The sequence below is a fragment of the Cavia porcellus genome, unplaced genomic scaffold, assembly GCF_034190915.1.
Source record: "Cavia porcellus strain 051 isolate PalLab524CR breed Dunkin Hartley unplaced genomic scaffold, mCavPor4.1 scaffold_11, whole genome shotgun sequence".
NCBI lineage: Eukaryota > Metazoa > Chordata > Mammalia > Rodentia > Caviidae > Cavia > Cavia porcellus.
The window spans coordinates 64,847,832-64,861,769 of NW_026947494.1; the positions used below are offsets into that span (position 1 = coordinate 64,847,832).

Below are 13,938 nucleotides of genomic sequence, written 5' to 3' on the forward strand. Positions count from 1 at the left end.
GGTGATAGAGGTTGTTCCAGATTGTCTGGTACCTGGCCCTGTGTGATCAGGGCAAGGGGAGGGCCCCCAAGAATCCTGGGAGATGGGTTCAGGTGTGGGTTCTAGATTGGTCTGCACAGAAAAGCAGAGTGCCTAGCAGAGCAGTGTTGTGGCTCTAGGATTGGTGACTCTGGAGAGGCTGCCAGCAAGGCCCAGTTGTCAACACCTCAGAAACACAAAGAGAAAGCAGCATAAATCTAAGTTCATCGTTGTAAGGATTTTTGTCTAACTGTGATGTGGTCCTTGGCTGTGGACTTGACCCCTTCCCTGGCCCCTTGTGTCCGTGGATCGACACAGTCTTGGCCTCTGGGGCCTCTAGAGCTCTCCCTGGAAGGCTTCTCCATTAGCCATCCACCCCTTCCCCAGTACCTCCACGCCTCTGCCCGCACCCACTCAGCTCTGCCTGGTCCATGGCTCAGCTGTGCTGCGTTTCTTGTAGCACTTGTCATTTCTAACACTCCACAGAGTCTCCTTTGTCCCTCTACCACGATGGTCAAGGAGACTTTATTTTGTTCGCCAACATCCTTGTTTCAAAAACAAACAAGCAAAAATAATAAACTTTCTTATATTTCTCAGAAAATCCTATAAATAGTTAAATCTGTCATCAAATATTTACTGAGCAGCTCCCAAGGGCCAGGCCGGGGCTGGTGTGGGAGTGGAGTGGCTGCCAGGAGCAAGGCCGCAAGTCTGTGCTCTCCTGAAGCTCAGTTCCCCAGTGTGGGAGTAGGGTTAGATGGTGACGAGGCTGCTGCTGGCCTTCTGGCTGGCACAGAATTGGGATGCTGAGGGGAACTGTACGCACTGCTTCCTTCTGTTCCATGGGAGCTTTTTAGTGAGCAAACAGAGGTGAAGTTTCCCCGTTTTACTACTGCTGGCTTTACTCTGTGTCATCATTTTTTTCATACTTTGGCAAGGTTTGAGTGTTTGAAGGAACTTTTGAGGTTTTGAATTTCCTTGTGTTCCTGTGACTTCATAGGTATTTGAGAACTGTGTTTGGAGAGAGTCTCAGACTTGGAGGCAAATGCTATTTGCACTGGAACTGAATAAATGCATGTGCAAGTCATCATTCTACCTACATTCACTATGCTGTTAATTTTGTAACTCATTTTGTTTGAAAATAAAGCTAATTAGGGAATTAAAAATACTTGAAGCGATACTTGAGGTTGCAGCAAATGGCATTTCCCACTAGTCCGACTGAGCACCTGTGTCTAATCATTCAATTCTTACATGCCACTTGGGTTGTTGTTCTGATCACATCTCACAACCAAGACGTAGGCCACAGAGGTGGAATAACTTGTTTAATGCCCCTACAACCAGTCGAACCAGGTGGCTTCCAGGCAAAGTCTTGTGGTACTAGGGATTTAGCTCAGGGCCTTCACATTGAGCTACATCCCCAGCCCTTCTTTTATTTCTTGAGACAAAGTCTCACTAAGTTGCTAAATTGCCCAGCCTGGGCTAAGACTTGTGCTCCTCCTGCCTCCAAGAGTGCTAGAGTTACAGGTGTGTACCCAGTCCACGGCTCAGAGCACGTCTATCCCGAGTATCCTAGACCTCTTTGTGATGTACTCCCTGGGGACTGTGACATCTGCCAAGTTGCTCTGTTCTCTGTTTCAGGTATTGCTGATCTTTGCAAAGGAAGATAGTCAGAGTGATGGCTTCTGGTGGGCCTGCGACAGAGCTGGCTACAGATGCAACATTGCTCGGACTCCAGAATCAGCCCTCGAGTGCTTTCTAGATAAGCATCATGAAATTATTGTGATCGATCACAGACAGACTCGAAACTTCAATGCAGAAGCAGTGTGCAGGTACCTTGCTCCCTCTACAATGTTTATGGTCCCTGAGCAGTTCAAAATGGGCTTCGTTTCTAGAAGTCTTTAGTCCCATCCCAAATATTGCTGTACCCTATGTTAGCCTCCTTGAGCAGAATACCCAGGGTCCTGTGTTGAAAGCTGTCACCCATGCCTATGCACTTGTCTTATCTTTCTGTGTTTCTACATTTAGGTTGTACTGAATTCTAAGGTCTGAGCTGGCCCCCCCCCCTAAAAACTTTAGGTTACTCCGCTTCCTACCACAAGGATTGCTCATTAAAAAAATACCAGAATTCACACAGTTCTCATTACACAGATTTAGTTTGGCTATAAAGGAGATATTTTAAACTTCATTATTCTGTCCCCAAATGAACATCAGAAATGTGTGAAATATAAAATTTTCCATGCCTGGCACAGATGGGCTGATCCTGAAGTGAGCGTCCCAGAAACAGTGGGAAGGGGGCCACCCTGCGGCAGTAAAGGGTGTCCGAGGGTTCAGTCTCCACGCTCACATGCCGCGCTCTGGAGAGCAAGCACATGCCTGTTCATATAAAAATGCACAATCACAGGAGGTGGTTTGGGTGCACTGAGCCTTTCAGCAGGGGTGGGCTGCTGTGCAGATAGACAGGAAGAGGTCACTAATGAAATGCTAGGCCAGGACAGAGTTCAGATACATTTGGAGCTGGAATTTTCATGAATACTAGCAAGTGCGAAGAAAGGTGAGAAATGGCTTCTTAGAACCTTTGGTCCAGACAAGAAATTAATGGGTTAAGAGAAGTTTCTTATTGCAAGCAGTACCTTGCTACGCACTGATGATTCTATTTTCTCAAAGGAGATTTTCTTAAGTAACCACTTTTAATGGTTTGAAATCTTACCTTACTTTGCACTGCCTTTTTTTCTTTTGGTCCCAGGGCTCGAACTCACGACCGCATGACCTCATGCTTGCCAGACAGACACTTATGCCACTGAGCTAAATCCCTGGGCAAATCTTACCTTTTCTACATAGAAATACTTTCCTCTTTAATATAGTGTGTATACATATAAAATATTTGGATGTTATTTTAGTAGTAAATATATTATTTTTCTAGAAAAAAGTCTTAGAATAGAAGCAGGCCCTTTATATTTAAGTACTATATTCACTTTTTCCTGACCTTCATTTGTTTTTCTGTCATAGTTTTGTAGTAGAAATACAACAGTGCTTAGACATACGTAGAATGATTTAAAATATGCTTTCATTGAACAGGAAGAAATCTTTTAACTCAAGCCAAGGCCTCATTTAGTAACTAAGGTTTACATTCTTCTATGGTCTTAACCAGTGTGCTGTGTCTGATTGGGTAAACAATGGGGCGGCCAAGCCGTGTGGTTCAGGAGCCAGGTATCCATACCTGATGAGCATTTGTTGACCTTCACCACTTATGTCAAGTATGCTGGATTCCTGAATGTTCATCAGCAAACATTCCCTAAGGAGACTGGTAGGGACTTGCTCCTGGCAGACAGGCATTCCTTCCTGTCTGTGACCCTGGGTCCCTGACTTGGAGCCAGTCTGGGCCTTGGCCTTGACCAGGCAAACATGCCTGGACTGCAGCATCCCGGCCTGCTCATCCTGGACCTGCCAGGTCTGCTTTAGTAGTCTCCCCCAGGATGAGGTCCAGATCTCTCTTATCATACAAGCTCCTTTGAAGTGCTGAGAGAGAAGAGCTGGCAATCGGAAGAAACCCTGAAGGTGGAAGCCAAGAGAGGACGTGCTCTGACCCAGCCATGTACATCATGTATTTCAGCCTCTTGTCTAAGCCAAGCCCTGAGCGCCACCCTGGCAGTGCCCACATGGCTTCCCTGGGTGGGGAGAAGCCAGGGAAGGTGACGAGGTTACAGTGTTTTCCTTGAAACCAGAATGCGTCTCTCATTTTATGTGTGTTGGTCCTTCTGCTAGGCATCTGATAAGCTCCTAAGGATAAGACATGTGAAACTTCGGCTTGCCAGGACCTGTTCTGCACAGTGGCTGAATGGAGAGTTACTGTGCAGCCCTGGAGGTGCTGACCTGGCCCTCTGTGAGCTCAGGCTGCTCTGTGAAGAGCTCGTCCAATACCTTTGCCCCTAGAGGGAGACTGCTTTCCAACAAGGCTGTGGCAGCTGATTGTTCACAGAGGGCCGGGTCCTGCCCTGCTGCACTCACAGAATGGGCCCTGAAGTATCAGGACAGAGGAAGATGCATGTTTTGATAAAGGCTGAGGGATTTGGGAATTGAAGAGGCTGAAGCAGTAGGAGCTGCTCTGGCGGTGGCGGTGGTGGTGCATGCATAATGCAAACCCATTAACGTGGAAAGGAGCAGAGATACCCACAGCCAAGGAGACACAAGTACACATGGTTGCACAAATGACTCACATGTAGTGTTGGCTTTAGCAATGATGGTTTTTTTTTTTCTTGAGGAAACAGGATACACAGAATTCAGATCAAGGGAACAGGTCAAAAAAAGCATGGTGCTTTGCACTATGTATGAGTCATTATAAAAAGATCTCTAAGTCATGATCCTCTGACCAGAAAAGTCCAGACTCTGAGCTGCAGCACAGCACATCTGCTAAGAAGATGCACAGACTTCAAATTCTGAATCCTTCTGCATTTTGATCCTGTTACATTCCTAGGGAATCAACTATGCACAGGTGGGCTTGTTTCAGCAAATACCATGATGACAGTTACCATATTACAACCTCTCTCAGCTCCAAATGATGACCAGGTTGCTGTAAGTACTGAAGCATAAACAACAGAACAACTGCAAATTGGGGGCATCCACAGTAGGCTGTAACCTTCATGTGTGTATCTGCCAGGTGTAAATTTATTATTTATTGTACATTATTATTATTATTCTCAACTATGATTTTAAAAGGAAAAAGGTCAAACCCAATTAGCTCCCCCAGGTACAGACTTGTAACTATGGAATCATAAAGCTGATTTTTTCAGAAGTTCAATCAAAAAATGTAAAATATAAATGGAGTTTGCTGTTTTTTGAAGTAGACAATTGGCCATGTGACTTGTTAGATAATTACCTGAGAGTTAACATACTTTAAAAAATGAAGAGATTGTTCTTATCCACTAAGGCATCTTTTTTTGGTCATCTTTTATGTGTTCTAAGACATTTTCTCCAGAGGGAGATCTGGTTGGGGGCCCTTTCAAAGAGCAGAAGTTCTATTTGTTTAAAGCAGCACAGGTCACCTTGTTTGGCTTGGAACTTTGTCTTTGCAGGTCAATCCGGGCCACAAACCCCTCAGAGCACACAGTGATCCTCGCAGTGGTGTCACCAGCGTAAGTACCTCCAGCCTGGTGGGAGCCAACGCTGTTCATACTAAAACATTTGTTTTGTACCATCCAGGTTTTGAACTAGCTGTGTAGTGGGCATGTGTGGGCCATAAAATGCCAGTTTTAAATTGTGTTTTGGGTTTTTTGTTTGTTTCACAAGTTTCTAGAAATATTTAGGTTTTTCTTACTATCTTACGTAATTGTAGTTAGTGTATTCCCATGTACCTCAGAAAAAATAAAGTTTACTCACCATCGTTATATGCTGGAAATGGCTACCAATGCCAAGGGGGAAGCCTGGAGAGAATATTGTTCCAGCTTATCTTTTTTCTGTGAAGTAAAGAGATGGGAAAGGTGCTCAAGTTTTATTTAAGAAGAAACAAACTGTAGCACAGAAATGAGGAGACATTAGCTGCACCAGACAGAAGGACTATAGAGTGGGTGTGGGGGGCTCTTGTGTGGCTAGAGTAGGACAGTATGGGTCATGTTGATACTGGACAGCAAAGAAGAGCAGCTAGGCTCTAGGCACAACGAAGCCAGCAGATGTGAGGCAGAGCTGCCTGGGTGTCCAGTCTGGAATAGCTGGCCATTCAAATAAGGGGGACAGCAGGAGAAGATAGTTGTTTGTGCCAGCTACCATGGTTACAAGCTTTACAGGTAATAATAGTCCTAGTCAGTTCATGGCTGTCCTTAGCTACAGAAAGGGTAAGAGCTTCATGACTTGGCTTTATGTGGTGTTTGACACAATGTCTGCATCAGAGGAACTAATAACTAGCAACTCTGTAGAGAAAGTTTAGGGCTCCCCAGCAAGCTGGTCCAGGGGAAAGCTGAACACCCTGTTTTCAAGCAGTATCAGCCTGCAGGAAAGTGTGACTGTAAAGTCCTGCTCTGACATGCTGCCCTTGAACCCCTTTAATTGATACCTACCAGGGACTGTGGTCCAAAGAAGGTGAAGGATTAGGCCGCCATAATTGTCCTGGTGGGCGACAAAATTGGAAGGGGAGGAAGTTGGTAGAACCAAAGTAAGAAGTCAGCCTCTGTCAGCCCTGTTTCTTGCCCTTATCTCCTGCCCACCCTGAGATCCCAACGGTGTCCAAGAGCCTTGGACATGGGTGCCAGAACTGTGCTGGGCCCCAAACCTGGCCTGTTCTTTGGGCTCTGCAGTGAAACACTTTTTCCTTCACAGAGCACAAATGATTCCTAGTCCTTGACAAGTAATGGCTTACTGTGGCTTGTTTATGATTTTCATCTATTTTTCTGCTTTCTATTATCAAAGGACAGTAATAATCAAATGAATGTCTGTGTCAGTGCCATCTAGCTTAAAAATAGAACATCATTCACACCTTGGGAGCCTTTTTCTACCCCTTCTTACGTGTCAGTTGAGTTCCTGAGGGAAAGAGGAAATAAGGAAGACAGAATTTCCTTGGAGGGCAGGATCAGCTATGGGCAATAGCATAAGTAAGTGCTAGGGTTTCACTTCCTGTCTGCCTTTCCTCCCTCCCTTTCTCCTTCCCTCCCTGGTTATCTGTTCCAGGCTGGACTCAAACTTGTGATTCCCTCCTCTCAGCCTCCCAGGTAGCTGGGATCACAGGCATGTGCCACCACACCCAGCTTCTCTTCCTGCTTTCTATTGGCATTTTCACCTGGCCCTTTTATTCCACTTTTCCTTCTTGATTTTCAGGGTGTGCACCCCGTGCTGCTTGCTGGCTGTCTAGGGATACATTTCTCTCTCAGAGGTGACAGCCCAGTTGTGGGAAGCCCTCATGACAAGATGGCTCCCACCCTTTATCTTGTACTCAGGACCCAACTGTAGGCTCTGTGTGGGACACCATCTCATAAATGAGTTACGGTGGTCAGTTTTTGTTTCCCTCCCTTCTAACTTGTATCCCTGCTGACACTTGTTTCCTATTTGGACATGGAGTCTGGCAGCCACTGCTGACAGATGGCTTCCTCACATGGAGAGTTAGAGCCCCCTGGGCCCTGAGATGGGAGTGGTCCTTCCAGGAGGTCTGGGGACTGCAGTTTCAGGATGCAGATTCTCCCACATATGTGCTCCACACCCAGAGGGCTGTACAGGGGTAAAACAGGCAGTCGCTTATATGTGGCAATGTCACCTTCAGGCACATGCTGGGGTGTCCGCCATTATTTGTGTTCCATTTGCAGCTGGAAGACAGAGGTGTCCGTGCACCTGAAGGCAAGGGCATGCTGTGAGCAGGTGCTAATTAGGAAGCTGCTCTCAGAGCTAATGCTGTGTCTCAGCGTGAGGAATCCTGGTTTGTATCTGCTAAGTGATGATGTTTTGTGCTTTGCTGCAGATCTGAAGACCATGAAGAGGCCTCCGTCCTTCCTCTTCTCCATGCAGGCTTCAACCGGGTAGGTAGTGGTGAACAGCACTTCTCACAGGTAGCTGCTTTACCCGGGTCTCCCCGCACAGCAAAGTGAGCAGTGTGAGAACGGGTAAGGGAATTGAACTCTGAGTCTGCAGGGTCAGTAAGTCACTGAGCTTTTGTGGAATGGCTAAGTTTTTTTTTTCTCTTACTATTTCATGTCTTTAGCAATAGACATGGAATGATGTAAAAATACATCTTACTATAGCAAACAAAAGTCCTGTAGTCCCAAAGTAAGCTCATGAAAATCAGTGTGGTTAATCAGGGTCAATAGGTGTACATGGCTACAAGAAATGAATTCACCACAATGGTACTTAGCGCTCTGGTGACCTGGACTCAGCAAGTGCTTATACCCTGGGGCCAGGCAGGCTGGCTACAGTGTCCAGGATCTCCTGGTTTATATCATCAGCATCAGCCAAAGAAAGTCCTTTGACAGCTACATGAAAAACACGGATATTCAGCTTGGAGATGAAAGCTGATTATTCCAAAGGAAACTAATTCACAAACTGACTAACCAGGCATCTCAAGGTAAAAGTTTGATTAGACACAAAATTGTGGTTATGAACATGGAAATGAGATGATGAAGTTGATTTAAAATAAAGGGAGAAGAGAAGGAGGAATAGAAAAGGATAATTGAAGCATAAATTTTATATAAGTATTGCTGAATTAGGCTGAGGCATGGAAATCGCTGTTAAGTTAGATCAGCAAGGGCTACAAAGTGAGCCCAAGAGCAGCCTAAACTGGACAGCAAGACCCTGTTTCAAAAAGACAAAGAGAGTATATTTCATAATACTAAGTGAAAAAATTCTTATAGAGGAGTTATGGCGGACCTTTGTATGCTCAAAATTTTTCATAGCAAGCATATTTATTACTTCTATTAAAAATATAAAAGGTTTCCTATTGGGTAAAAAGTGGATAGTGATCCATATTAGCCCAGGCAAGTTTTGCTGATACTCTAAACTGAAATAAATGACCAGTATTGTGTTGTGAATTCCTGGTTTAAGGGAAAGAGAAATTCTTTGGGTGAAACTTTTTGAATAATGCTGGTAGTTAGTTTTAATATTGAGATTGACTACTTCAAATAGATTTGCTAGCATAGTAAGTAATTAGGCTTACTCTATATGCTGAGGTCTTTTGGTACCAATACTGAGTCAAACACATAGTTACAATGTGTCCCTTTAAAACAGAATACAGCCTGTGCCTGTGTATCCTGGGACTTCCTTTGGGTGCTTTAGGTGTTTTAAGCGCTTTATCCTGCACTTAAAAACACTTCACTCTTGGTTGTAGACCACAGAGAGGCCAGCTTTGTGGAGCCTTTGTGGAGCAGTGGGTATGTGCTTTGGTGAACTTCAGCGGGGGCATCAGTGTTGCAGGAGGGCATTGAGACAGTTCAGTGACTCCCCATGTAAAATAGAGGGGAAAGAATCTGGTTGGGGAGGTCCCAGCCCCTCCTGGTGCTTTTCTGTGGCTGCCCACCCCCTTATCCTGCAGTGCCTGGCAGTGGCTCTGACAGCTGTCCCATGCAGGGCAGGGAGGATGTGCAGGCAAGCACCTCGGAGTCGGAGTCGTGATGGAGAACTTCCAGAGGGCAAGCAGCAGTGAAGCTATGTGCTGGCTGAGACTTATTTCCCTTGTTCATTTGCTGAGAAATAATCCTAAAAGTATTCCTAGGATTCATGAATCACCCCACGCCACTGCTCCCAACACTGAGCTTGTCTGGCCTACGCCAGGACCATCCGAGCATGAGGATGTTATTTGCCTTCTTGCTTGGGGGATAGCAGAGAAAGAGCCTCATGCTCTGTAGCGGAGCCTCTAAGAATTCTGCTTTTAGCTCAGTGACTCTTCCTCCAGTGGTTTGGAGTTGGTGTCATTTGGGGCAATCACATCTTGACTGCAGGCCTGAGATTGCCCATCTGCTCACAGAAAAGCTTGGGGCAGACAATCGCTGTTTCCTCTTTCCACATTTTGTAACAGCTGCTCTAGAAGGCTTTTTCTCCCCAGGTCTGGCCATGTCACCAAGTTTTGCAGGTGGCCATGGTGAATGAGCCCTTAGTGGAACCACCTTGAATTCTGGGTTCAAACTGATGGAGGCCACTCATCAACTGGGCCAGGAGCCCCGGTCACTGGGGCTCTTTCCAAGGGACACACCAGGAGCTTGCAGCAGCTTTCCTTGAGTTACGGTGGTTTAGGAGCTGCTGAGACAATCTCCAAGTTGCTGTTTGTTTCTAGAAAAAATGTTATGTTTGGCAACTCTTAACCCAGCTTCCAAATATGCTGCCTCTTCTTGCCTGTTGGAGGTTGCTCCCCTTCCTGAATGAGTCTGACACTCAGCCCAGTGTTGCAAGCTGATTCACCAGCCCTTCTGCCTGTGATCCATCAGCAGGGGGTCAGGGACAGATTATGCTATCAGATATTCCCACCTGCCACTTGGGACACCTTTGGAGCCCTGCATGTGTGATGACTGTCAGTGCTCAGTCCCAACAGAGCCCTCTAGCACCAGCATCCTGGTAGAGACACCTTTGGGTTCTGTTTCCTGTTTGAACTGATGTTCATTCATCTCAGAAAGTATTTCTGAAGCTCCAGCTGTGTGCAGCTCATGTCTAGGCCCAGCTGTAGGACACAGTTCCGCTGCTGAGGCCTCCTAGGGAGTAGGAAATGATGAGCCACAGTTTATTATTTGTCAGGCCAGGGCCAAGTGATTTATTTAATCCTCCTCGACATATAAGGGATTTGCTATTTTCTCTGTTTTTGCAGAGGAGGGAACCAATTCAAAGTGGAGCTCACATTTATGTCAAATATGCAACTGCACATTAATTCCAAACTCTGTTGGGTCTGTTACATTAGTATTTCCCAAACTGTTCAAAGCAACGCTGGTTTTCCCAGAACTCTGATATTCCATGGGCTCCTGAGGTCAAGGAATTTTGGGAATCAGAGGAGACCTCCCCATCCTCAACATTAGCAGTGTTGCCCCTTAGCATACTGATTCCTCTGGGAGCTCCTGTAGTTGAACTCTGTTCATCTAAGTTTTTCAAAGCTTACTTTATCAGCTAGGCATGGTGGCGCATGCTTGTAATCCTACCATAGTGGAGATTGAGGCAGGAGGATTGCAAGTTTGAGTCTAGGCTGTGCAACTTAGTGATTTCATGAGACCCTGTCTCAAAATAAAAAATAAAAGATGGCCAGGGATGTAACTTAGTGCAGAGGTCCTGGGTTCAATTTCTGGTACTCTTCCATCACCACTTTATTACAGAATTTAAAAAAATATTTCTCCAAAATGCCAGCTCACAGCCCTTGGAGCTCCATTGCAGGCAGAGACAGTTTTCACCCATCTCAAAGTTCGAGCTGAGCTTATCCATGTTTAACTTTGCTTTGTAAATAAAAAAAAAATATGTTGCCCTGGTATACGTGGCTTCGTCTCTTTCCTTAGTCCTTCCCACTTCCATAACTGGGAAATGAGAGGCTCAAGTGAAATTAGGGGGCTTTGAAGGTATTCACCAGGGAGAAGCTATTCTCCCTCGTGCCCGTGTGTGTGTGTGTGTGTGTGTGTGTAAAATGGGAAGGAGGGAGAGACTGAGTCTTTCTCTGGTCAACTTGTTGAAGGTCGTCTAAGAAATGTCTTTCAGGCAGGCTCTGTGTCCTCCCCCTCTACCTGCCTAGCTGTTGAAGAGGCAGAGAGGTGATGGAGGAGTTTGCAATACTTTGGAATTCTAGTTGCTGTTTTTACTTAATAGCTTGCTAGCCATATGCTTAGAAAGTTTTGCATGGGGGCTGAGGATTTAGCTCAGTGGCATAAGCACCTGCCTTGCAAGCAGGCGGTTGTGAGTTCGATCTCTGGTACCGATAAAAAAAAAAAAAAGAAAAGAAAAAGAAAAAAAAAATCTCCGCAGAAAGTTTTGCATGGTCAATATTTTTTATAAGTTAAAATGGGAGGCATTTTCCTCATTCTCAAGTAGAATTATCCTTAAAACTGTTTTCTTGCTATTTTTTACTTACCATGTGTTCTCATTTCATTTCTTAGTAGATACTGATGTGTGTGTACAAGACAAGTGCTTAATTTCTTGTCTTTCCTACACCTAGTGTTTTGGTGTATACAGAGTCCATCAAAAATGTACACATGAGGAGAAGAAAAGCTTGTATAAATATTTTAATACTAAATTTATTGAGACAACATAAGATTAATATGAGTTAATATTGTTAATGTTGTCTCCAGACATGTATTAGTGTGGCAAGCTGCTGAAGCATGTATGCATTTTTGGTGTGCTTGTGTATGAAAGTGAACCACAGCAGTAAAAGGCTACTTTGGCATTGTCGTATGAAAGGCTCTCCTTCTCCACGGGCTGTTGTGCTTCTGTGGTGTATGCCTGGTAGGAGTGGGTGCATGCAGCCAGTACCTCTACCTAATTTTAAAAACATTTTTATCAACTCCAGGTAAAGATCTTAGTTCCCTTTAAGCAGTTATCCCCAGAACTTCTCCCTTTACTCCTCTATCCCCTGGTAACCACCGGTCTGCATTCTGTCTCTAGAGATTGGCCTATCCTAGATATTTCATGTAAATTAAATCATGCAAAATGTGACATTTTATCTTTTTTATTTTTTTTTTGATGTTCATGCATGGTGTAGTGTGTATTAGTATTTCATTACTGTTTATGGCTGAGTAATATTCCATTGTGTGTGTCTACCACAGTTTATTCATCTCTTGATGGATATTGGGCTGCTTCTAAACTTTGTGTATGTTTGCAGCTTCTTCTTTTTGTGACTGTTGTGAATAATGCTGCTGTGGACCTGTTTGTATAAGTATTCATTTGAATATCTATTTTCAATTCCTTTAGATATTTACCTAGGAGTAGAATTGCTCACTTATTTGGTAATTTTGCTCAGTTTTTTGAGGAACTCTCAAACCATTTTCCACAGTGACAAAATCACTTTACATCCCCACCAGCAATGTACAAGGTTTTAATTCTTTACATTCTCACTGACACTACTTTTCTTTTTTTCTTTTTTAAATACTATGTTCATCCTAGTGGGTGTGAAGTGACCCACTGTGTGTGCTACAATTTTCATTTCTCTAATGACTCAGGATTTCGAGCATCTTTCCTTGTGCTTTGTATATGTGCTTCAGAGAACTGTCTGCTCGGGTCTTTTGCCCAAATTTTCATTGGGTCATTTGTCTTTTCTTTGAGCTCACTGGCTTTTCTATGCGCTCTGTGTCAGGCACTCCGAAGATTAAGAAAGAATATCCTCTCCCCTCAGAAATGCCTAGTGGTGTGGTGTGAGCTGCATGTGTTCACTATTGGGGTTTGATAATTTTAATTAGTACAATATGAACAAACCTGTTTTAGTAATTAGCATGTTTGGAGATCTATTCTGTGACCTCATGCTTATTTTCCTGTACTATACTGGAAGGGATGTTTACTATAAAGGGAGCCGAGTGTAAGTATATCTGCTCATACATTTAAACAAGCATTTCAGACTCCTGGACAGCTTTTCCTTTTCATCTCACTCTACCTAACAGATGTCTTATGTAACAGGTACCTAGGGTAGGAACAATTGTTAAGTTTCTCTATTTGACTCTCTAAGAAATAATTGGAAATGTCTTATGTATTATCTCTGCTTTCTTTTCAGAGATTTATGGAGAATAGCAGCATAATTGCTTGCTATAATGAGCTTATTCAAATAGAACATGGGGAGGTTCGCTCACAGTTCAAATTACGGTATGTAGCAAAGTAAGTTGGTACATGAGGTTAATAGTTCTTCATAAAATCTTACTTGTCAGCATGCTGATGTTCACAGTTTTATAGCTGAAGTCCAGGGATTTCAAAGCTGTTGAACAGGTAATGGCAACTGGTCAACAGCGGTGGCTAAACCCCTTGGTGTAATGTAATAATTTGGAAACATTTTTGCTTTTGACAGTATTTCCACTATTTACAGCAGTTATGGAATCATAACCCAGGAAAAGGCCTCTTTGGTTTTACATAAGAAGATCAGGATTAAAAATATTTTTTGAGGACTGTTTTCTACTTCTTCTTTGAACGTTTATAAACATCCACTTGGATCATTATTGGGGCACTGGTGGGTATCTTTATTATACTGATTCTCAGAATTGCTGTGTAGCCCAGTAGCATTTTCATGGAGTCTGTGGCCTGTACATGCATGAAGTATCTTTGAGGAACGAATGTGAGGCTTCTTCACAGGTGTGTTGCACTTCAAGAGCAGGCTTCCCACTGGCTCAGCCCCAGCGGGATCCTTAGTGTCTGAGGAAGTCCCAAGGCAGCAGGGCAGATCCTGTTTCCAGATTCTGTCTCACTGTCAGGGTGCTAGCCTCTCCCTACTTTGGCTCAATCCTGCTCTGGCTTGCTCTCAGAACCCTGATCTTTCCAACTCTCCCTCCTGAAGCCAGAGAGCAGGGCCAAGAGGAG

At 44.3% G+C, this 13,938-nt stretch overlaps 1 protein-coding gene across 12 annotated transcripts in view; it reads left to right on the forward strand.

Annotated features, from left to right (window-relative positions):
- The window catches only part of Pde8b (phosphodiesterase 8B), a 252,310-nt gene that overhangs the window by 157,865 nt on the left and 80,507 nt on the right, over positions 1 to 13,938 (forward strand). For 7 of the 12 annotated variants that reach the window (XM_063258386.1, XM_063258387.1, XM_063258377.1 and 4 more), the window contains 4 exons: positions 1,654 to 1,844; positions 5,085 to 5,144; positions 7,451 to 7,508; positions 13,145 to 13,245. In XM_063258386.1, coding sequence (XP_063114456.1) covers positions 1,654 to 1,844; positions 5,085 to 5,144; positions 7,451 to 7,508; positions 13,145 to 13,245 — 410 coding nt within the window. The remainder of the gene's footprint in view (positions 1 to 1,653; positions 1,845 to 5,084; positions 5,145 to 7,450; positions 7,509 to 13,144; positions 13,246 to 13,938) is intronic. The other 5 variants (XM_063258379.1, XM_063258384.1, XM_063258380.1 and 2 more) reach the window with 1 other exon arrangement.